The sequence below is a fragment of the Pyxicephalus adspersus genome, chromosome 1, assembly GCF_032062135.1.
Source record: "Pyxicephalus adspersus chromosome 1, UCB_Pads_2.0, whole genome shotgun sequence".
NCBI classification, from domain to species: Eukaryota; Metazoa; Chordata; class Amphibia; order Anura; family Pyxicephalidae; genus Pyxicephalus; species Pyxicephalus adspersus.
In genome coordinates this window covers 55,784,324-55,809,579 of record NC_092858.1, presented here as the reverse complement: position 1 = coordinate 55,809,579, position 25,256 = coordinate 55,784,324, and the positions used below count along the sequence as shown (strand labels likewise).

General features: G+C 37.2%; 1 protein-coding gene across 1 annotated transcript in view; it reads left to right on the top strand.

Moving 5' to 3' along the window:
- Positions 1-25,256, top strand: part of MYCBP2 (MYC binding protein 2) — a 138,813-nt gene that overhangs the window by 47,758 nt on the left and 65,799 nt on the right. Inside the window, exons 14-30 of the mRNA XM_072400450.1 lie at positions 289-440; positions 696-791; positions 5,535-5,639; positions 9,094-9,213; positions 9,646-9,727; positions 11,561-11,678; positions 13,061-13,265; positions 14,008-14,161; positions 14,551-14,723; positions 16,327-16,452; positions 16,550-16,677; positions 16,797-16,888; positions 17,819-17,953; positions 22,557-22,640; positions 22,752-22,848; positions 23,487-23,679; positions 24,001-24,275. Of these exons, the coding sequence (XP_072256551.1) occupies positions 289-440; positions 696-791; positions 5,535-5,639; positions 9,094-9,213; positions 9,646-9,727; positions 11,561-11,678; positions 13,061-13,265; positions 14,008-14,161; positions 14,551-14,723; positions 16,327-16,452; positions 16,550-16,677; positions 16,797-16,888; positions 17,819-17,953; positions 22,557-22,640; positions 22,752-22,848; positions 23,487-23,679; positions 24,001-24,275 (2,335 nt within the window). The remainder of the gene's footprint in view (positions 1-288; positions 441-695; positions 792-5,534; positions 5,640-9,093; positions 9,214-9,645; positions 9,728-11,560; positions 11,679-13,060; positions 13,266-14,007; positions 14,162-14,550; positions 14,724-16,326; positions 16,453-16,549; positions 16,678-16,796; positions 16,889-17,818; positions 17,954-22,556; positions 22,641-22,751; positions 22,849-23,486; positions 23,680-24,000; positions 24,276-25,256) is intronic.

Below are 25,256 nucleotides of genomic sequence, written 5' to 3'. Positions count from 1 at the left end.
ATAGAAAAAACTTTTTTGAGGCCATTAATGTGACTCTGTCTGTCTATAAAAATGCCCTCTTTTCCTGTGTTCCATTTCTCCTACCTTCATTCAATTCATCACTGCTGCTACAGTTGTTACTGCCCTTATCTGCATTCACTCTCCAAGGTGGTGGTTGAAAGCTGTTCAGAGTTTAAACAAATCTGTAAAAAGTAAAATTAAAAAAAAAAAGCTGTGAATATAGTGGGCCTAATAGTACTTGGAATTGTGTTAGTCTCTCAATCATTCTGCTTTTGTTTTATGTTGCAGAGTTTGCGGCTGTGGTTCTGGAGAGTCAGGATGTGCAGTTTGTGGATGCTGCAAAGCTTGTGCTCGAGAGCTAGATGGACATGACGCACGACAAAGAGGAATTCTTGATGCAGTGAAAGAGATGATACCTTTGGATTTGCTTCTAGGTAAAGGTGTGAAAATTTTCTTTTTTTATTAATACTTTTATCATACTTTTGTATAATGTTACTTTATTTTTCCCATGTTATGTTTTTTTAAAAATGTTATGTGTACAACAGCATTGACAGACTGTCTAAACAAGCTTTGTTTGCAGTTCATCTATATGTGTACTGTAAGCTGTGCTTACAAAGTAATTTTTTTTAAATAAAACTTTTCTGTTGAGAACCAGTTGCTAAGCTTTTTGTATTCTTTTCTTTTTGAATTTTCAGCTGTGCCAAGTGGTAGCATAGAAGAACGAATACAGTTTCATCAGGATGACAAGAGACAGAGAGTCAACAGGAGACACAGGATAGATGATGGGAGAGGTAAACTTGGCTGTTGACATTGTTTGTGCTGTAGTTTTACAAATAAAATTAATAAGCCCCACACTTTTTGGCAGCTTTTTGGAGAGTGGTTGACATCTTTTGTGAATGATGCAGACAGCTGTCTTTTGTAACTTGTTTAACGTGGTAATCTTTTATGTCTCTACTTTAAGAACTGTATGGAAGCTATTTGGGTTTGTTTTGGTATTGTCATTTTATTTCTCATTTTTCCTTTTTTAGGCATTATTAGACCTAATGGAAATTTAGGTATGGCAACTATCCTGATAACTGGTAATAGTTATGAATGTATACTATAAGCTTGTAGGTAAACACTTGCACTTTGCACATACCCCAGTAGTTTGGTGAATCACATGGTGTTGGTGTCAGAATAGTATGGATTGATAAAGGTAACCAATTTTAAATTTCAACTCTTGTAAAAATGTCACTGCAATTGAGCGTTTATCCTACTTTTTTTTCCTATGTCAAATAAATTTTAATATGCTGTGTCTGTCCTTTGTAGAACCATTACACCCTTGAGTCTGTTAGAATAGTTCTCAACTTTTCACATTTGACTGTGCAGTATTTGTCCACAGAACTGTTTAGGTTACGTCAATGTGGATGGGTGACTGTTGGTAGAGTGCTATGTTAGTCATTCCACTGATTTTCAATTAGCTTTAAGTTTGATCTCAGACTCCGCCGTATAAGGACATTTTGCATTTTTTCTCCTTCAGCCACTGTGTGGTCAATTCTGCTTTGTGCTTTAGTTTGTCATGTTGAAAGTTGAACCTTTTTCCCAATTGACCACTTTCTTGCAGAGTGGCTGCAAGTTTTCCTTAGGAATTTGTCTTATCCGGCCAGATACCTCTATCCCTACATTTAAAGCAGACCCCCCACAACAGAACCACCTTCATGCTTTACTGTAGGTTCTTTGGCTAGTGAGCTGTACTGGCTTTTCTCCAGATCTACCAGTTGGTGTTGGAGCTAAATAGTTTGATTTTGTTCTCCTCTGATCATAACACCCTTTTCAACTTGGCGTCAGAATCTTCAAGGTGTGTTTTTTGCCTTTTGTCCATAATAACAAATTCACCCTTGTGTTTCTTTTCACTAAACTGGTAGTCTGTACATTTCACGTTAACTACATTTTTAGAATACCCTATAAATCTTGTTTACACTGATCTCAAACTTCCATGTTCCTTTTGTACAGTGCATATATAATCACAATCAAGTCTACTGCTCAATTTACTTCATCTACCAATACAATTTGTTTCAGTTCGCGGTTCCATTTATTAAACAGTCAATCTGAAACCTTGGCAACAATCTCCTGGTGGAGAATCAACCACTGCCAGGTTCTGCATCAGAGAATGTTGCTGTGGTCAGTTTACCTTCATTATAAATAGGCTCTTTGCATTTGTGCCCAATAATTCCAATATGCAATGCCAGCTCTTCAGGACTAACAAAAAAAGGGTTCCTAAACCAAGGAGGGTCCCTAACTTCGTTTTCTTACCCACCCCCATCTAAAAGTGCTACAGTGGTCAAGGACTCTAGGCCCATGAAAACATTATTTATTTTCCTCATTTGTATGTGAAATTTATTTGATCATATCCCTAACATTTAGAGGTCAGAAAATGTCAATTTTTCTTGAATATTATTATAAGACCCCCTCTTTATCTTGCTGGCAAAGCTATAACCAGGCTTTCTTGCAATTCATTTACTTTAAGCCAACATCTTTAGGTCATTATGTCATTATGGCTTATCTCAATCAGGGATTTGTGGAACCCTAGGGTTTCTTCTGAAATTGGCGTTCCTTGGTCAATGAGTAGTTTGTGCCTTTTAGGTCTGTTTAAGTGACACAAATAATCTTTTTGGCTATCTGTAAAGCTACGTACACACGTCAGATTTTTATCGCCCGATAATCGGCATCGGCCAATTATCGGGCGAAAATCTTCCGTGTGTACAGTCGGTGTCGTCCATCCTCCGGACGACCGACCTGCCGGATCCACGGACGATGGACGACAGCCGATCCTAATGAAAGGGAAGGGGAGAGCGTGCAGCAGGGTGCCGCTCCGTCGCTCTCCCCCTCCCCTCTCCATAGAGCATGAACGGTGCTGTATGTACAGCACCGTTCATGCATCGTGCACTCCCTTGTCGTTGGAAAGGATCGTGAAAGATCCTTTCCAACGACAAAAATTGCAAGTGTGTACGCAGCTTAAGAGTGACATTCTTCCAATTGCCCAATTTCCCAAAAGACCTGAAAATGATTTCAAGGGTTCCACATGTTCAAAAGGTTGAGAAACTACATAGCTGTGCTGATTATAATCATTTTTATTATTACACACTATTTATAAAGCACCATCATATTATGCAGCGCTGTACAAAGTCCATAGTCATGTCACTAGCTGTCCCTCAAAGGGGGTCACAATCTAATGTCCCTATCATAGTCATATATCATTAATTCAGTCTAAGGTCAATATTGGGGGGTAGCCAATCAACCTAACTGCATGTTTTTGGCATATGGGAAGAAACCCATGCAAACACAGGGAGAACCTGCAAACTCCATGCAGATAATGTTCTCGCCGATATTCAAACCTGGGACCTAGTGCCGCAAAGGCCTAATCTCTGAGCCACCGTGCTGCCCTATTCATTTAATGGTTATATGGAAATGTTTAGTATCACAGACAGTAACCAGGTTCTGTTTTAGAGAAACTGTATTTTTGTGATGCTGTCACACTTGGTGACTGTTTACTATATGTTTTGGGAACTCCTGAGGTAATGGAGCATTATAAAAGGAGGATAAATTACAAGGATTTTGTAAGTGTGTTTGCAGGCTGTAAAAACGCTTACAAAAGAACATGCCCTAACATTAAGGACTGTGGAGACACCAAAAAACCATCAGAAAAAAAAATCTGGGAACTTTTTTGGCACCTAGCGGTAAATGGCTTTTCCTTACATGCAAAGAGAGACTGGGCTTTTACCAAATCTGTGAAAAGTAAAAGTGTACTTGGTTCACCAGACTATTTTAAGTATGTGTTCCACAGGAAATCTTAGCTGGACAACTGTAGAAACACAGACAAAACAGACCATGTGACAGTAGACTGCAGACTGGAACATATTAAGTTGCAACCAAGAGAAATAGAATGCAAGGGCAAATAGACCAGATTACAGTGAAGCCAACAAAGTTTAAATAACAGGATTGGAAGCTTAAGCCAGTATGGGTCAGATCAGGATGTTCAAAAAAAGAAGGGCTCAGGCCAAAAATGGAGGTTAAAAAGTACAAGAGTCATTTACAGGTAGCTGTACTTGTATAAAGCACAGCAATGTGTTCTCTGCTGACTTTGGCAGAGGTAAAAGAAAAATTGGAGGAAAGCATTGTCATGTAACCTAACAAAGTCACATGACTGGTTCCCAGGGTTTGTTAAAGGTCGCAATTATTTTTGTCTTTTATGTGTTTTTTGTTTTTCCTTTTATTTAGTTTTTTTTACGTTTTAAGGTTCAATTTACTAGTATCATGTCATTTTACCTAATAAAGATTTTCCTAAATTTTCTAAAATGTTTATTTCACAAACCTTAATGCCTCCAAGATGTGTAATCTATGAATCTTTGAATATTTATCTCTTGTAAACTTTACTTTTTACATTATAATTTGATCTCATGAAGTGTTATTTGATCTCATTAAGTGTTAGTTGCCAATCCTAGGTATCACCATCCCAAATCTAGTTTTATTTTAAAGAATGAGAAGTATATTTAAATTATTAATAATAATAATCTGCATAGAATATTGAACAACCACTGTTTTTTAAAGTGATAATTAGTATGCTTATTGTAAATACATTTTTATGATAAGGGCTGATTAAAGATCACCACTACATAAAACAAGTAAAGCATGTTATGTCTCAGTTTAGGTAAATCTAAAGGTATTTACTTTAAAAGGTGTGGTATCATAAATATTAGGACCACACTAGAGAAATACTGCTTTGTAAATGTAGCCCTTGGTCTTTTGGCCTAAGCATATTTGTGTAAGACACTTAACTTTCCTTATGTTGGAATATGAAAATGTCTGGTCCTCTGCATGGAGTGGGTCTATCTATGAACAGTTAATTTTGTGTGAACACCGGTGTGTTAACACATTTTATTTGCTTATATCTCTCTGGGACCCCAGAATTGAGGCTTACCTGCAGTGTTTCCTGTCTGTCCCATTGCCATTGTCATTACTGTAGGGCCCCCTGCAAAATTAACCGTGTGGCTGGGAGATTATAGTAAATGGAGATAGTTGAAAGCCTAGCAATACAGTAAGCGTTCTATGATATTCTTTCTATAAACCACTAATTACTTTCCCAATATATTGGAGACGGACATAGAATAACCTTTTGTAGTCAATCTAGAGAGCAGGAGCACAATAGCTCCATAGATGCACTTGAGGAGTGAGTGTGACCATTCAAGTACAAAGTGTGTCACGGTGTCAGATGAAAATAAAAGGGATGGGGGTGGTTAGGCAGAAAACTAATGAAGCCACCCATTTAAAGATTGCTTACACTTAGACACCTAAATAGTGGCGTCCCAGACAGTTTTAAGCAGTTGGTGTGTAATGTCTACCTCTTCAACAAAACATTAAAATTTCAAATTTGCCTTGTGTTAATCTTCAGGTATTTGTCTTGCCATTGTTTTTCATTATTTTGTTCTGTTCATTTTCCACTAAACTTATTTTTATTTTTGAGCTTTCCCATGCATGTACGAAATATCTCTTCCCAGGCCCCTTTGTATTACCTGCTAATTTTATCCACTACCGAGGGCAGGCTGTAGCCAGACTAAGAATTGTACCAGCACAGATAAGAATTAAGCGGGACAAGAAAAAAGGTATTTAGTCTTCCTTATTCACTAGAGAGGACAAATCCTTTCCTGAGCACATAGCTTCCATTTCTACTTCCACTATCCTTTTCACTGTGGAGGCCTGTTTTCTCACTTGATTTGTATTCTTGGATTCACAGGTAGTGTTATGACCCCTCATTCAAAATGCCTTTGCAACAGAGATGCTACATGTATTTTTATTAGCTTTTATGATGCATTCATGTAGTTGTTTGCATTTGCAGACACACTTCTGGTGAGGGTAGTATGTCAGGACTTGAAATTAAATATGTTGTTGTTTCTTATTGTAAAGCTATTTATTCTTTAAAGGCCAATTCCAGGCAATTATTTGTGGATATTTTTGTGGACAAAGTATTCTGCTGGGGTTTTCCTAGCCTTGTCCCTATGGGCAAATGCCACCTCACTTTCTGTCTCAGTCACAGGGATTGCAAAGAAAACTCTTTGTGAGTAGAGTGGAGTAAATATGAGATTTCTATTGCTGTTTTTGCCTCTCTGCTTTTGTCATTCCTTGCACGTGTGTCAAAAAACGAGGGGACGTTTCCCTATTGATGTTCTAACCCTTCCTCCGTCATAATACCAAAACTAAGGAAAAGTCTGGAATTGTGCTTTAAAGTACTTGTGTTACAAGAAAAATATTTTAAAGTTTTAATTTCTGTCCTCCTGAAAATGCTATTTATCTGGTCTAACTACTGTTAAACCTTGACCTGAAACAAGCATTTAGTAAGACAGCCCGAATTCTGTTATTTTCCTTTATGTCCCATTCATTATGCCAAAACATTAATAGGGTGTAGCAGTCTATATGTTTCACTGTTGCCTAGTAGAGCTCATTAGAATGTACTAGTAGTAAGCAGCATTTTCCATTGGTTTGTCATTCTTGTTCCAGAGCACAAGCCTGAAGTCTTAACTGGTGTATAGTGAACATGTTTTATTTGGTACTGTAAATGTACTTGCACAACTTCTGTTCAAGAAAATAATGGAAAAGTTATTTTTTACTGTTTGTGCTATAATTTTTTTTATGTAATTTTCTTTATCCTTACATTATATAATGTGAAATACATAGAAAAAAAGACTCTTTATTGCTATAAAGAGATTACTCTTTATAGCAATAAAGAAGCTTTTTCCAATGTATAGTTCTGTACAGAACAGAACTAATGCCCTTTATAAACAAATTGACTGTTTATTCTTGTTAATTCTGACTTGCTTACAGCAGATATTTTACGATTTTAGTGTTGGATTTAGGATCCATGCATAATGTACACTGATAATACTTGGGGAGTTCATATTTATTCCATTAAAATGTTTGTTGTTTACTCATAGATGAGCAAAAAAAAAAAAATCTGCCTCTTTGTTGTGAACGGCTAAGCCTTTTAACTGCTTAATATCTATGGCTTTGTAAAATGTTTGGGCTATGGCAGTGACAGTAAAATTCCCTTGTGTTCAAATATGGAAAAGGTTTTTGTTGAAAAATCTCTGTGAATGAGTAAATGGGATTTTCATAGAGGCTTCATATAAATACTGGTACCCCATGTGCTGGCCGAAAGATTGCATTTATCTAATGTGTCCTCCTTGGTGCTTATTCTACAATCTTGTTTCTCAAACTATATTGTGTTAATGTTATATAGAAGAGATGGGTAAGTTCAATGTTGTGTAGTATGCATATTTTAAGCTCTTAAAGTTTTTTGTCTACAGCACACAAATGTAATCAAATATTTAAAGTTATTTTAGGAATCAACCATATCATAATTTAGAAACATATAAACCCTAAACTATCAAAACAATTTAAACTTACCAACACCAAGAGGAGTTATCCACCTAAAAAGGGATGGAAACATATAAACATATATGGTTGCTATCTATACCAGTGTTTCCCAACCTTTCCTAAATCGTGGCATATATTTTACATTAGAAAAATCCCACGGAACACCACTAAACAAAAATGTCACAGATTAATTACCTACCTGCTGCCATCTAGTGGAAGAGTACTTCTTTGTTCTGCCTATTACTATACATTGCTGGTATAGCCAAATGAAGACAAATTATTTGCAGTAAATAAATAATTTTCACACTAATTAACCAACATTGGATAATTTCTCACGGTACACCTGAAGATCTCTCATGGCACACTAGTGTGCCGCGGCACAGTGGTTGAAAATCACTGATCTATACAACCTTGGGGATATAATGAATTGTGGTATATTGTCTACATAATATCTATCCAAATATATTTCATCCTTAAAATAAACTTTTGAAACTATGTAAAACCTTTAAAAATATTTGATTATAGTTGTGCAGCCAGTAGCCATATTGTACCGGATCTGCATGGTAGCAGCATTATTCTCCCTGGTCAGGACTCTTGGCACTGGTTTTAAGCTTTACTTTCTATGTGGTTGATGAGCCTGCCCAGGTTTTCCTCAGTATGTCATTTGACATATGTCGTTTTTTTGACTAGGATTGATTGCTACTTCTCCTTTTTAAATCATTTTTCACAGCTTTTGACTTTTCTTTTAAAATATTTATTTCTTCCAGGTGCTGCTCACATTTCTTTCGCTTTACTTTGTTTTATGCTGACTTCCTTTATATTTTACAGTTAAATCTGTACAGCATACATGTGATACATACATGCAAGTGGATATTTCTCAACTCATCTATTCTTTATATCATGTTGTTGATTGTTTATCTATGGGCAACGTTTTATTATATTTCTTTCAGAGGTGCATTTTACATGAATGTGCACAAGGCCAATATTTTTGTTCTTCCCATGTGTGAGCATATAGCAGAATAGAGCTTGGTTAGCTTTTTAGATCTCACAATGGTGTGTGTGTGCGTGTTTTTCTTTTTCTTTTTAAGCGCTTTTCTCCACACCGTTTGGGTGTTTTCTGGCTACCAGATGTTGTAGTATGTTTCCGAATGACAGCTGCATCAAAGAAATTGCTGTATGATGTTTGGAATGGTTTTTGGGTATATAATTGTTTGGCAATTATATCCTCTCCCTCCATTCTGCATACTTTAAACATGCTCGGGGACTACAGCAGCACCCAAATTGATTCAGACTATAGAAGAGAGACGTCTATGACCTTGAAAGATCAACATTTCGCTGACACACACACACACACACACACACACACACACTCACACTTCTTTGTACAAAAAAAAATGGCCAATGTATACCCTCATAATTAGGTACACTTGCAGTTGTGTTGTATTCCTACTGTATTTAGAAGTTTCGAAAATGCCTGGAAAACCATGTGCAAATCCTGTACAACCCTTGTATGTTTTGTTATCAAAAAGCAAACAAAACAAAGCAGTTCAGGACTGTTGGGTAGTTTTCATTCACTGCAAATAAATTCTTCCGAGAACAGTGTTTTATTGCAGACATGCCTACCAGTTTTTATTCTTTGTCTTTTTATGGATGAATTGTTTTCTTATAATATTTGTTTTATTGCAGATGAAAGCCGAGAACAAGGAGAGAAGGATGCCAGCAAAATCACCACTTATCCCCCTGGAGTAGTGCGTTTTGATAGTGATCTTAGGGCTGTTCAGGTCAGCTGTGGCTTTCACCATTCAGGTAAGTCTGTGGTAAAGTGAGGTTACAATGATTGTCAACCTTGGAGGTAAAGCATACTGTAGGAGTTTTCTAGAAATCCCTGCCATTGCGTCCACTTTACATTATTATTACTTCAACCATTAACATCGAATATCTGAAAGCTTTATAGCACACACCTCCAGAGGGACCTAGTTAGATAGAAGATGCAGAGACATTGGCTAAGGCTGTTGACTACGTTACAGCCTAAACTTCCATTGCTCATTCCTAGTTAACTTGCACATTGCATTCAACCTTTTATGTTTCAGTAATTATAGAAATGTTTGTGTTATCCAGTTTGTTAAGCTGCTGTATCAGGACAAGGGCTTATCAGACTCTAGGTATTTAAAAAAAAAAAAAAAAATCATACTTTAAGATGGGTATTTTTTATCTCATTTTGTCATTGTCTGATTGTAGTGGTTTTAATGGAAAATGGAGATGTGTACACCTTTGGCTATGGTCAACATGGACAACTTGGGCATGGTGATGTGAGTTGCCGGTAAGTCTTAATATTTCATACTTTTAAAATAATTACCAGTGTAAATATGAATTAAAGTAACAAAGCAAGTCCTGTGACTCCAGCTTTAATAAAGGACACAAGCTGATCTGTCTTTTTTGAGCGTTGCCCCTGTCAGAATTTATTTTCATCCATTGAGAGACACAGGCCACCTACAGAAAGATTGTTTCTGTCTGTTGGTTTTGAAAACCTGCCTGTGATTTCTGCTAGCAATGTTTTTCTTCACGCACCATCTAATCAAGATTCCTTTCTGGATACCTGTAGATGGTCTTAACCACCAATCTGCAGCTTTCCTGGCCTGGGACTGCTGCTGGACCCAGTGAACTACGAGATATATAGGGAGCTAAATAATCCTGGCACTGGGAATGCTGGTGCAAGCACTATTTGATGCCTTCTTCAGCACGCTAAATATCCAATGTGGATGCATCTTTGGCATTGTCATCGACAGCAATGACTGTGTCACCCCTTTCTCAAACTGAGGAATTTCCCCCTAAGGAGTTGTAGTCTACCATTATTACTCCCCAAGTAAAGTAGGCCATTTTTGTCCTTCTCTTTGTGTTGTGCACTGCTCAGAAGTTGAAGAAAAAGACTTTTGCTTCTGATAAATTAGTTTCTCTCCTTTCACCCTTCTTTCCAGCTATTTCTTTATGGTGATTGGATGCACAGTATGTCTCTGTACCCACTAGGGAAGGACTTTGTTTAAAAGTGGAACTGAACACGAAGCAAACTAATCAGGCGCGTGGAAGAAACACAGGGCTTTAGCAAGAAAATGTTTTTGGAGATTATGATGTAGAACAGGTCAAATCTTTAATTGTTTTGTTTTGTATAAGAAAACTGACCCACTGGTTTAAAAACTAGTTTCAAATCCAAATAAAAAAAAAAAAAGGCTAGGTGCTGTTGAGGCATAAATATGATGACTTTCTGCTATAAAGAAATATTCAGTGTTAAAAATGAACATGCTGTTACCATGCCCCATCCATCATGTCTGACCTACATGTTGCATGCTGTGATAGTTGCACAGGCTAGATAAAAGTAAACTAAATACTCTAGCTTCTACTGCTATGTTAATGTAGTATTGTGTTCAGCTTTATTTCCTTTCATAAACTAGGAGTTTGCCTGAAATTATTGCTGTCAAACAAATGTGCAAAGCAATCAGCAAATGTATTATAATAAATGTTTTCTTTGTTTAGTGTTGGGTTACTTGGCAAAATATTATATTTTCAATTGTTACACTATGCAAATATTTTCAGATTGAATTTGCAATATTGTCACTGTATGAAAGATAATTAGGGCTTGTTTCCTCTATTCTATTAACCATGTTTGTATGTTGCAATTACAGTGTTTGCATTAATGCAATGCATGAGTTGGGTTGTTGCACTGCTGGGTTGGCATTCATTCTTAATGACACTCTACGTGAATAGTCTAATTTGACTGAGCACACAATTCAAAGGATAAATTGGTGCACTTTTTTGTGAAAAATGTGTAAATATTCGATAAGAGCTATAGGAATTCTAAAAAAAAAAATATTTTTAAAAAGATTTCAAAGGGGGATACTGGAGAATGTATTACGTGTTCTTTACAATTCACTTGCTGTCTGTGCATTTTATGTTTCCTTTGTTGTAAAAGGAGAAGATCAGTTTTCACTGTACTGATAGAAGTATTAAAAATCATTTGTAATGCATGAAATGAATATCACCTTGCAACTTACTTGCACTTAATACAGGAATGCAAGCAAGATGTCCTGTATGCTGTTTGTTTTTCTGTGCTATGTTGTTGCGGCACTATATGTAGTCAAGCGATTTGTTCTTTTCTTAGGGGCTGCCCAACATTAGTGCAAGCACTACCAGGCCCGAGTACTCAAGTCACGGCTGGAAGCAATCACACTGGTGTCCTTTTAATGGATGGACAAGTATTCACCTTTGGAAGTTTTTCTGTAAGTTTAAAAAAAAAAAATTAAACTCCTGGTACCTTGGTCAGAATATTTTGCCCCTGTGTAAACTGACTCATACCAGAGTCTGCAGTGTCAAAAAGAGATCATGTTATTTCTTCATTCTGAGTTCTCTTGTTCACTCATGGCAGATCAAAGGAGTACCTTTGATCTTCATATGATGTATTTTACAGAAATTTTGCAAGTTTAAAGAGACTGTTCTAATAAGTTAACAGGAATCTGTCCTAAATTAAATCCTTCCACTCTAATCTTCTTACATAATTTTTCGACAGCCTTTTTGAACCGTTATCTAAAAGGTTTTTTGTTCATTTTTAGTTTTTTTTGTGAAACATTAAAAAAAAGTACAAAATAGTCATGAAACCATTATTATTTTTCTTTTTTTGTAAATAACTTAGTATTGAAATAACTCAAAAAGGGAGAGTAGTATAAACATCAGGAGAACTGAATCGGTACTAAATCTGTATTAAAGCCATACTTATTAACCAGAAGTCTTTTTCCACCCAAATTTTTGTATAGAAATTATTATTTTTTAATTGTCAAGACATTGAAAATGTATACAGGTGGTCCCCAAGTTACATACGAGATGGGACTGTAGGTTTGTTCTTAAGTTGAATTTGTATGCAAGTCAGAACAGGTACATTATTTTATTAAATGCAATTAGGACAGATGTTTGTCTCAACAAATTATTAGGCAGTGTGGTGTCAGTTACTGTATACAGTCCTCACTGTGAGCTAATCACGAGCAAAGCAAAAAATAAGTTTTTTTTTGGGGGGGCCTAGATTTTCATTAACTTCTCGAGCAAGCTGTGCTTTGATATGCAAAAAGAAACAACTACAGTTTGTCTTGGTCATTAGAGTTACAAAATGTTACAGATCAGCTCCACACTTAAGATCACCCACAACATCAGCTGTGTTTAGCAAAAGATCATGTCATGTCAATCGCCCCCTTCCTCCCTTCAAGCCTCTGTCTCAGAGGAGCAAGCAGGGAAGCCCTGTTCGTTGGTATCTAGGAGGCATCTGTATGTCGAATGTCCTTAACTCGGGGACTGCCTGTATATGATGATTAGTAATGCAATGCTTATAGCTAAATATAAAAATGTGTCTAATTCATAAGGTGTATGAGAACTAAACTGTACAAGAAAGAAATTAGCCTTGTTGACTATTTAAAAAGATTGGCATTTCCAGTATGTTTGTGGACTGGGAGGCCTTATTGCATTATTTCAAGATTTTTTTTTTTAATGTAAAGTCTACTTTGAATCATTGTGGTGATGGGAATATAAGGTCCCACAGTAGATTTGTCTTCTGTAGTTGCTTTTCCAGATTGATATATCACAATGTCCTAATTTGCTGCTGACTTGTTTCTTTCAGAAAGGGCAGCTTGGAAGACCTATTTTAGACATGCCTTACTGGAATGCAAAGCCTTCCCCCATGCCCAACATTGGGTCGAAGTATGGAAGAAAAGCAACATGGGTTGGAGCAAGTGGAGACCAGACCTTCCTACGGATTGATGAAGCACTTATCAACTCACATGTTTTAGCTACATCAGAGATCTTTGCAAGTCGGCACATAATAGGCAAGCAACGGAATATTGTATAAGTAAAGTGTGTGAAGCTGGATAGTATCACAATCAGTAAAATTAGGTCTGAAAGGGAAATCTTTGTGAACCTTTGCACATTAAATTAGAAAAAAAAAACATATATGAGACTTTTAGTGCATTTTTTTTCTGTACAGGACATCACCCATGGTGGTGCAGCTGATCTTTCTGTAATTACTGATGAATGCCACCTTTCTTCAGCACAATGAAGGAGGAAGCCATCTTGGTATAGGTGGTTGGTTTGCCTCTTCTAGGTAAAAAGTGGCAGACACACTCCCTTACCAGGAAGGACAATAATTTTCTTAGAAGGATTTTTAAGAAACCATAGATATCTTAGAGGACTGCACAAATAACAATTCTAAATGTTATAGCATATTTCTAGGTATCAGTACTCCTTTCATGTATCTCGGCATCAGATTTTTCACATATAATCTTAGATATTCACACCTTGGTCTTCAAATAATTTGATCACCTGTGTGTCTATTTTAATAAAAGACCAATTGAGCCAACAATATCTGGAGAAAAGGTATTCTGGAAAGGTCTTTGACCAAAGACTGTGGTCATATTAGAGCGGGGAGATTTATTTTAGCTTATGAAGTTACAAATGTCCAGAGCCTTAAAGTGTAAAGTGAACATGCTATATTTATTGACCTACAAAACCAAATCACAGAATACAGTAGCTTGTGTCAACAAAATAATTATAGGACCGTCAATTCTGCAGGTCTCGTGCCGGCATCTATGTCTGAACCTCCTCCATTTAAATGTCTTCTCATCAATAAAGTGGATGGAAGCTGTGCTACATTCATTGATTCTGAACAAGAGGACCTGCAAGGGTTTGGCGTTTGTTTGGATCCAGTCCATGATGTTATTTGGAGGTTAGTTCTAAAAAAAAAATTGAAAAAATTATTTTTTAACCACTGATTTGTGCAGTGTAGTGTTCTTGTCTGAGCATACAGCACCCATGATTTTGCTTTTAAACATGTACCCATCATTTAGCATCTGTTCACACTTGTACAATAGAGTAATGTGTTTAAAATGGCACCACAGTTTACTGTTACAGTATTGGGCAATGTATATGCACCTCAGTGTGCTACATTTTTTGTTTTGTACATTGAGGTATGCTGCTGAATGATGCCCTTCAACCCTTAATAGTTTAAATTCCACTTTTCTGTCTTTAGGTCTAATTCGAATGTTTTCATTTACAGAATTGTTTTGTGTGCTGTTGTATAGGCCATTATACTCAGTTATCTGTGTTATGTTCTAGATTTCAAGCCAACACAAGAGAGCTGTGGTGTTATAATGCTGTCATAGCTGACTCAAGGCTACCATCAGCCCCAGATATGCAGCTAAGGTGTAGCATACTTAGTCCAGAACTGGCCCTCCCAACAGGCCAGAAAGCCGTAACTACTCGATCACATGCAGCTTTGCATATACTGGGTAAGTTTTTGTTTATCCTTGTTACAAGCAAATATTTTTGACAGTGTTTGATGTTTAACATTACTATGACTGATATGTGGCTCAGTGTTGAAGACAGCCCACAACAATTAAAGGTGTCCCACCCTGAAACCTCTGCTAGCATTGTGAGAATGGTGGCCGCTATGTGTTTATCAAGCAATAGTAGAATTCAGCCCTAGTTTGGTTGGATGGTGAACAGAGGGGGTAAAATATACAAATGTGAAAAAGAAAGAGTACCCTCTTTCCCTGCTGAAGTTTGGCATATCAGGCCTTAATTTGACCACCTCTATAAAAGCTGAAGTTTTGACAGTTTGCTGGTCTTCAACATTTAGGTATATGATAACACAATTCTAGGGAGCAAAGACTTTGGCAAAAATTTTAGAGAAACGGCTAGAATTCTACAAATATGCACTATGACTTAGGTTTGCAAAGTTGTACCTGAGCAAGCCCAAAGGCTTCTGGAATAATGTCGTTTAGACCAAATTGGAAATGTTAAGCTATTATGTACTGCACTATGTTTAGCCAAAAACAAACACCTCATACTTACTTGATGTTGTTGGAGTAGTGATGATTTGGGCTTGTTTTGTAGCTATGGGACCTGGGCACTTGCAGTCTGTGGCTTTGATTTATTAAAGTTCTCCAAGGCTGGTGAGAATACTCTTTTTCATCACTGAAGCTTGGTGATCCAGTATACCTGAAATGAATCTGGTCCAGAATTGAAAACATTTAATAACAAATAGCTAATGAGTTTTATGAAATCAATTTCACATTTGCTGGATCACCCAGCTTCACTGAGGACAGTGTATTCTCTCCAGCCTTGGAGAGCTTAAATAAATCAGGGCCATTGAGTCAGTCATGAACTTCTTTGTTTGTTTGTGCGCCTGCAAAAACTTACGCCCTGCAACAGAACAATAATTACAAGCATACTAGCAAACTTATAACTGAATGGCTGAAAAAGAAAAGAATCATGGTTGCAACTGGCTAGTCAAAGTCCAGGCCTCAACCCGCTTGAAATACTGTGATGGGACCTTAAGTAAGCTGTCCAATAATTCATGCAAACTTTAATGAACTGAAGTAATGTTTAAAGAAAAGAGGAGTAAAATAGATTCTCCACAATGATTTGAGACACTGATAGTCATACAGAAAACAACAAAAACAAATAATTCTCATTTACTGTGGTTAAGGTATTTTACAAGCTATTCAAGACCATGGGGTTTACATTTTTTTTTCTAAAACAAAAAAATAAAACTATAATTTTGTCAGTTTTCTACCACCCCCATTGTTTGTTACAACTTTAAAATACCCACCCCCTTAGTATGACCCATTTTTCCATTGTACTTGTAATATGCCCAAACTGTCCAGTGCCTCTCTATTGTGACCCAACTTTTCATTAAACACCCAGTTGTTTTTGGGTGATTATTTAAAAGTGTCTGGTGGTGCGCTCGGCTTAAAGAGGCTGGGGAGAACACTGTAGGGGGGTTGTGTACTTCAAGCTGTTTCCTTTCATGTATTTAAACGTTTTAATTTTTTTTTTCAATTTTTCTTTTTCTTTTTTAATACTTCTATATACGGTTTCCAATTTTAGGCTGTCTTGACACTCTGGCTACAATGCAGGACTTAAAAATGGGAGTCTCAAGTACTGAAGAGGAAACTCAGTCTGTGTTGAAAGTTTATTCTAAGGAGGATTACAGCGTTGTGAACCGATTTGAGAGTATGACTACTATGTCTGTACTTGCAGAAAGAAAATGTTCCAAAGACTGTGTCCAACTTGTATTTTAAAACAAATATCTTGTTTGTCATTTATTAAGGCCATGGAGGTGGTTGGGGGTATTCGGCACATTCAGTGGAAGCTATTCGGTTTTGTGCTGATGCAGACCTCCTACTAGGAGGATTGGGTCTCTTTGGTGGAAGAGGGGAGTACACTGCCAAAATTAAGGTGATACTGAAATGAAGTTTGCATGCGTGTGTTTTTTTTTGTTTTTTATTTCTATTGCTGTATCCCAGAGTTACATTTCCTGTAATTTTTTGGGTTTTTTTGTGTTTCCTTTTCCTTAGTTGTTTGAACTAGGGTCTGATGGAGGTGATCATGAAACCGATGGAGACCTTCTTGCTGAGACTGATGTTCTTGCATATGATTGTGCAGCCAGGTGATTATATTTTTGAAAAGATTAGGTTAAAAAGTAATTTTAGGTAATCCACCTAGTAGTCCATATAATATATTGATAACATTTTTAAGATAACTGGACTTAAAGGGTTAAGAAACAGTCATTACCAAAGTCTGCACTTTCCTCGGCCAGGTCAGCTCTGGACAGGTGTTTTCCTGTTGATAGATTTCCACTTTCCTGCAAATTTGTAGCTTAAAACTCTTACCTAACACAGGGATCCCTCCTGTCCTTGCAATCCCCTTTTACTACTCAACATATTCAACTGGTCCAGTTTTTAGATTTGGTCTCCTCGTTGTCTGGGCTGGGACAAGGTAACTCCAGTATATGTGCAGAGAGTTTCTTCCTCTTGGTGCAGATGTATTTTTAGGAATGCTATATGTTAGAGAATGCCATACACTGCACTTAGTATTTGCAGGTCAGTGTAAACACAATTAATTGGACAAAGCCTGCCTGTTAGCACTTTATATTAAATTCGTAGCTTTCGGGATAGCGCAGACATTTTTGAGGGATCATAATATGTAACCGCATTGAAATGATAGAGCAGTCAGCCTTTACACAATCTAGGTTGCATTTTTATGCCTTATGATGTTTTAAATTAGCCCTTAATCTACACTCTAAATTATACCTCCAAGACAAAAGCAGCAGTGCATGTAAAAAAAATAAAAATAAAGGTGTTAGATATGTACGTATTTACACTAAGGAACAGTTTTTTGCATGTTAACAAATAATAGTATTTGTGTTTGAGCCTGAGTCTGTTTATGAGCCATTTGCATAGATGATTGGAAGTTTTATCTCTTGTGACCAGCTGCTTATTCTTTATCAGCTTGTAGTGTAACACTGATTAAGAATGCATGTCAAAGCTAATTAACAAATCACAGACTGTTTGACGGTTGATTTCGTTTTGTGCCCTAGAGAAAAATATGCAATGATGTTTGATGAGCCTGTACTTCTTCAGGCTGGCTGGTGGTATGTGGCATGGGCTCGTGTGTCTGGTCCTAGCAGTGACTGTGGATCTCATGGACAGGCTTCAATAACAACAGATGATGGGTAATGTTTCAAATCTTCCTTTGATCCTTGTCCTCTGCACCAAATCGTAACACAGCTAAACATTATACTGTATTGTAAGGTGTCTGGATCTATAATAACAGTCATAAATAGATGAGATTACAGCTAGATAGTCAGAGCTGCATTTTGTAGAAATAGTGTGCGGTTAGTAATCTTTCTGAAAAATAGCTGTTGCTTGGCTGTCATAGCTAATAAATAGCTTTACAACTTTTTAATTCATTAAGTATGCTGAGTAGGATGCATCAGTAACAGCCTAAATATTTAAAAGCAAGTGTTAATAATAAAGGGGAGTTCTTAATCGTAGTGATCAAGCAGGTAAGGATTTTTGCAGATGCAACATCTTCTGACCCTTTCTATAAGGAATTCTCAATCAGGCAGGTTAATAAATAAAGTGTAGCAGTTTTAAAAGTCTCATACTAAAAATAATTCTTATTATATACTGAATTGAGTAATATTATGATTCTATAACAATAGAATAGCTTATGTAATGACCAATAGTCGTATTCTGTCCGCAATTCAGAATTTTTCCCACCACATTATCCAGCTTTGATACTACTGATTGTCTGCTTTTACCTGATGTTTTTTTAGCAATCAGGTGCATGCCCTTCATAAGCTCTAAACTAACGCAGCAGCATAGGTTGTAGGCCCTAACCCATCTTCTCTCAATTTTAATAGAGTGCCCAAAGCACCTATCTCTACTGCCTGTCCCTGAACCAAGCCCCTCCACCTTTCTGCAAGTGGCCTTTTATATTGTAGAAAGCAACATTTATTTTAATTTTTATAATGTTTTAATTTATAATGTATCTGTTATTGTTAATATTTAACTGGGGAGAACTGTACTATTTTAAACATTCCCTGTAATGTTCGCACTTCTTCCTAACTGCTATTGTTTTCCCCAGTGTTTAACCTAAGGCTTTAAAAGCCATGTTTGAAATTCCTATGCATTCCAATGGGCTAATCTACACCAGGACGTTTCCTTCAGGCACGTTTATGAGCCTTATCGTAAACGTTGCTTGCAACATTGAAGTCAATTGGAGGCTTTTACGAACGTTTTAAGCTTTTTGTGAAAAAAAAAAAAAGCTTATGGGGGCTGTTATAAGCGTTTTTAGCAGAACTTTAGAATCTGAAAGCCCCCTTTAATAAGGAAACTCCCAGATCTCCACCACCCCACCCTGGGGAATGAGTACAGGGGTACATAAAACCCCCCACTCATTCCCTGAAAGGTTTAAAATGTGTAAAAAATAAGACTTTTATGTTAAAGTATTTTATTGAATGTGTACGTATTGTGTAACTAAACTTTGTGATTGGCTCAAGCGTCATCAGGATTTCCCTTTTCTCAGCCATTCAGGGAGTGGAGAAATCAGCGGAGTTCTGCTATGCTCACAGCTCCACTCTCCCGACTACTCCCGCAGCCCTGGAGGAGCTGTGGACATGTGTTCTGTATCCAAGAACAAATACTACAGTTCCGCTAGGGCTGTGGGAGTAATCAGGAGAGCAGGGCTGTCAACATAGCCAAGCTCCTTTGATTGCTTTGCTCCCTGATTGGCTCAGGAAAGGGAAATCCTGATGATGCTTGAGCTGTCATCAGGGTTTTCTTTTTCTCAGGTTTCCCTTCTCTCAGCCATTGACAAAGCACTAGAGGAGAATGGGGAGCCTTGTCCTCATTCAACCCCTAGTGCCCAGGGATCCCTCACTGTCAGGAGGAGTCCCACGGCTGTGCTAATGTCATGAATGCAGCTGTGGGAATCATCCTGTCATTGTGGGATAACCTGTAAGAAAAAAAAAAAAGTTTAGTTACACAAAACACACACATTTAATAAAATATTTTAACATTAAAGCCTAGTCTTATTTTTTACTTATATTTTTAACCTTTTCAGGGAATAAGTAAGGGGTTTTATGTACCCCTGTACCTGTAAAAGTAAAACTTTCATTTTTCACTTATGTAAAATTGTGACAATTCGCAGTAAAACAGGTCATAGGCGTCTATAAAAGTTTTTTAGCGGTTTAAAGACGAGTTTTAAAAATGCTTGTAAAAGTGCATAAAAACGCATGTAAACATGGTAGGAACGTTTACATGTGTTTTTAAAACCGTCCGTGTAGACCCAGCCTAAATAGAGTAAACATAATTATTTTATAAGCTAATAATATGGTATAAAAATATAAAGCCTAGAACAAAGCCAGTCTGATGTAAAAGCTAGAGTTTTACAATAATGAGATGTTGAAATTACTGGTTAAAGTGATATATACCAAAATTTTACTTGGGTAAAAAAAGAGAAGCTAATATGGTGTTTAGGACCCAAAACACGTCTTTGTATTAGGGGGGTGACTGATGACCCAAAACATTTCAAAGTAAATGACATATTGCATAGTAGTGAACCAGCAGGGGAAGCATCCTGGGAACACATTTTCAGACATGTATTCTGTGCATCTACAGTATGTTTAATATGTATTGTGCATTTTAAATTTGTGTCACAGTTCCTTTTTCTAAAAATATAAAATGTTTTTTTTCTTTTTATTCTCTTTAAATTTGTATTGAATGTGAAAGTGTTAACGCTCCGGTTCATTCTAATTGCCATTTTTAGGCTGTCATCAAAACAGTTACAGTGGTGCCTCGGTTTACGGAATTAATTGGTTCAAAAAAAACATTTTTATAAACAATTTTATAACTGGAATCACATTTTCCCATAAGAAATAGAAATAATCTGTTCTTAAACCCCCCCAAAAAACATTTATTTTAAAACATTTATTTTACTGTACTATTTCACATATAGAAAATATTGTTACATAGAGAAATCAAGAAAAACTTTACCTTTAATGAGGACTCTTTTTGGCTAATGGAAGGCAGTGAAGTAGGTGGGGAGGAGGAGAAGGGTTAGTGTTTGGAGTCCTCTTCCATGAGAACTTCTGGGAAGTTTTCCTGGACAGGCATCTTGTCTTGAACATTTTAATGCCATACCACTTAGACTTAGACCTTTGGCTCACTTAAACCCTGTCTCACTCGAAATTTGCTTCTTTTCTTTAAAATTGTCCTGTAGTGAGACATCACATTATCGGTAAAAATGTTTATGGCATGGATCTCTACTGCTTTATTGGGATGTTTTTTTTTTTTTCCCACAAAATATTGCACTTCCTCCCAAGCTCCACAAATTTTTCAAATTATTGAAGAAGGGGCATCCTTTCTTGGCTTCTCCTCCCCTGAATCAAGTTCCTCAACTGCATGCTTCTGCTGTTCTTGCTGTAGGTCCTGCAGTTCTTTGGTCGTCAGTTTGTCTTTGTGTTCCTCCACCAGCTTCTCCACGTCAGAATCACCCACCTCCAAGCCAAGGACTTGCCCAGAGACACAATGTCCTCGACAAGCATCAGGTTCATTTTCAGACCCCTTAAAGTCCTGTCCTGGAACACAATCAGGCCACAGATTTCTCAAAACAAAGTTCAGTGTCCTCTGAGACACTCCATTCCAGGCCTTATCAATGAGCTTGATACAGCTAAAAATATTAAAATGGTCTTTCCAAAACTCTTTTGTCTGAAGTGACTTTGAAGCACCATTGGAAAAGAGGCTTTGTGTAGAGTTTCTTGAAATTAGCAATGACTTGCTGATCCATGGGCTGGATGAGAGGAGTGGTGTTGAAAGAAACTTGACTTTTATGAAGGTGAATTCCTCCCAACAACTATTCCTCCAAACCTGGTTGGTGAGCAGGAGCATTATCGAGGAGAAGCACAGCCGAGTGGTAACCCTGGCTCCAATAAATATTTTTTTATTGATGGGCCTACAACCTCATTTACCCACTCTGCATTCAACCTCAAGGCTCTGCTGTTAGCCCTCCACATAATGGTCAACATTTGCTTTTGCACTTTATACTTTTTAAAAACCCTTGGATTTTCAGCATTTTACACAAGCAAGGGCTTATTTTTACATTCCCAACTTGTGTTACAGTACAACACAAGAGTTAGCCTGTCTTTCATAGGCTTGTTTCCAGGTAAATCCTTTTCTTTCGTGATGTAGGTTCTTTTCGGTATCTTCTTCCAGAAGAGGCCGATCTCATCACATCTAAAAACTTGTTGCAGTACATACCCCTCACTGTCCACAAAGTTTTTGAATTTCTTAACGTATCGTTCCGCTGCTGCTTTGTCCGAGCTAGCAGACTCACCATGTCTCACAACACTATGAATACCAGTGCGAAGTTTAAACTTATGAAACTGGCGTATCCCTATCCAGGAGTTCTTATCGGTTTCAGAAACAAAATTTAATCCAAATTTTTTTTTTTCTGTAACCCGAAAATTTTATAACAAGATAGGGTCATAAACTGAGGTACCACTGTATTTTGTTTCAGCAATAGTTATATTGCCTTATTTGAGTGTTTTTACTTCAGCTGTGTTTCCAGGATAGGAATTGATGGGAAATCTTTCCATATAGTTCCAAGTTACAAACATATGGTAGAATAAAAAACATTTTGTGACTTTTCCTTCACGTATTATAACTAAGTAGTTTTCAGAAAGGATACTTGTTTCTTAATAAATTAGAAGGGTCTTTTTAATGTATGCTTTGTGTCGCTTTTCACTTACCAGATGCATTTTTTCCTTTCAGCATTGTTTTTCAGTTTAAAAGCTCAAAGAAGTCAAATAATGGCACTGACGTCAATGCAGGTCAAATACCACAGCTACTGTATAGGTAAAATAATCACTTGTACTCTTAACGAGTAAGGTTTACAGTTTTAAAGTTTTTTGATTTGTAAAGTGTGTATTATCACAAGGAATGAATTTGTGTAAATTATTTGTACAGATTGCCTACAAGTGATGGAAGTGCGACTAAAGGAAAGCAGCAAGTCAGTGAACCAGTTCATATCTTGAAAAGATCATTTGCCAGATCTGTTTCAGTGGTAGGTACCCTATATCATGGCTTGGGCAAGGTCCCCTAGCAAACAATTGCATGCCCTTCATGAGTTCTGAGCTACCTCAGCAGCATAGGTTGTAGGCCCTGACCCGATTTCTTCCACTTTTGGAGTGCTCAATGCACCCATCGCTACTGCTTATTCCAGGACCTTAACCAATAATATTATAGAAAGCAGCATTTATTTAAAGCTGTTCTATAATTCTTCAACAAATCCATCTGGCCATAAGAGGGAAAAAAATTGTTCATATAAACTGCGAGAAAGCTTGTGTTTTTGTCTTAACCTTGAGAGAGCTGTGTGAATTCAAATTTACTGTCTGGAAAATTGAGCTAGCTTTGCAAATCCTTAGCCTCTTTACTATAAGTTTACTTATAATGTCCTGGAATCCATCAACATAAAAAGTTGATTACTACAAGAGCAAAAGATTTGATCTGTCCACACCACAACCCACATTTTATAAATGGTCTATAAATACCGTAATATTTATAACCCCAAGAAATATAGCTATATTTTGCTCTCTGTTCAGAATCTGCCCTACGTAATTGCCACAATACACTAGGAAGAGTTTATTTTCCATGTATTTTGTGCTACCTTTGTTAATTCTTGTAACTGTTGCCTTTCTCAAGGAATGTTTTGAATCCTTACTGAGCATTTTGCACTGGAGTTGGACCACTCTGGTTCTTGGGGTGGAAGAGCTCAGAGGACTGAAAGGTTTCCAGTACACAGCGACCCTTCTAGATTTGGAAAGACTACGTTTTGTGGGTACCTGCTGTTTGCGTTTGTTAAGAGTCTACACATGTGAAATCTACCCTATAGCAGGTACTGCTTTTTCATATAACTTTTTTTTGTTGTCATTGTAGCTTGTAAATAATACCATTTTTAAAAGTTTTTTTAATTGCATGTGTGAGAAAACCAGTGGTCAAGTACTTTTGTACTTGTCCTACAAATTGCATTTTGTTCAGGTTACCGTGTGAGTTCTGTTGCAACCTAACATGTTCTATAAATAAAGATTGGTATCTTTTGGTATGTAGCCTTAATGTGTTCTAAATATTTAGCTTGATGGTTGCTTTGTGTTTCTGTATACATTTTGGCAAACTTTTTTTTTTTTTTAAATCTTTATATTGTTCTCTTCTAATTTAGCTTCTACTAAGGCTGTTGTAGATGAAACAACAAAACTAGCCGAGTGCATTGGCAAAACCAGGACACTGCTAAGAAAAATCCTTTCTGAAGGTGTGGACAACTGCATGACTAAATTGGATAATGACCCCCAAGGATATCTCAGTCAACCATTAAGTTTATTAGAAGCTGTTCTGCAAGAGTGTCATAACACATTTACAGCTTGTTTCCACTCCTTTTATCCCACTCCTGCACTTCAGTGGGCATGTTTGTGTGACTTGCTCAACTGTTTGGATCAGGTAATTTTGAGATTTTTTTTTTTTTTTAAGACATGTCTAGATCTTTTCCAAATGCAGGATTCTGCATGTTCTTAGATGTAGTATGATATAGTAGTCATTTTGCTTCCATATATGTTTAGATGTGCAAGAAGTTATTTATATTGTTCAATATCATATTATTAGGGTTAGCTATGTGGAATTCACAAAAATCCCTGTGTCATTTTTGTTTCTTTTCTTGTAAACAACTAATTTCCTAAGCCCTTGATATCACTGCTATTTGTGGTCAGTTTAGATATCAGGTTAAGTACGTAGCGAACTGATGTCACTGGTAAGCTGGTTATCAGTTGTTTAGGTTGGTATTAGGCCTGCTTTCTCATAAGCTGTTCATTTTTAGGGCAGGACCGACCCCCCCCCCCCACAACTTCTAGTCAATGGACAGCTGGGCATGTCAAGACCTAGAAAATGCATGGTTTTCTTTCAGGCAATAGCTTAAGAGTATGGTAGCCCTTTCATGGCAGTGGCCACATATTGGATTTATTTGAGTAGAGCATAAAATGCAGCTATGAATCTGGATCATATTTTAGTGCTATGGCAGGATCACATAGTGCAGTGGTCCCCAACCTTTTGGAGCTTGCAGACCACTAAATGCAGGGACTCCGGACAGCGCATGCATGGCGAGCCGTGTGTCACTCAAAGGGGAAGAAACTTCCCCCCGAGGTGACATCATAATACCAGAACCTGCCCACTCTCCTGACCCTGCTGGGGGGGTTCGGCCGGAGCATCGGCCCACCTGTCCGACGCCCGGGGGTTGGGGACCCCTGACATAATGAACTGTGGAAATCCCCCACTAGATAGCACTGTACACAAACACTGAGTACTTGATGACTGTAAGACAGGATAATCAAATGCTAAATTCTGACCTTTGCTCAGTAGATTGCAATATTACTAGTACAATGATGTTTGTGTAACAAACCCCCTGTTCTGTTCTTCTGTCTGTAGAAA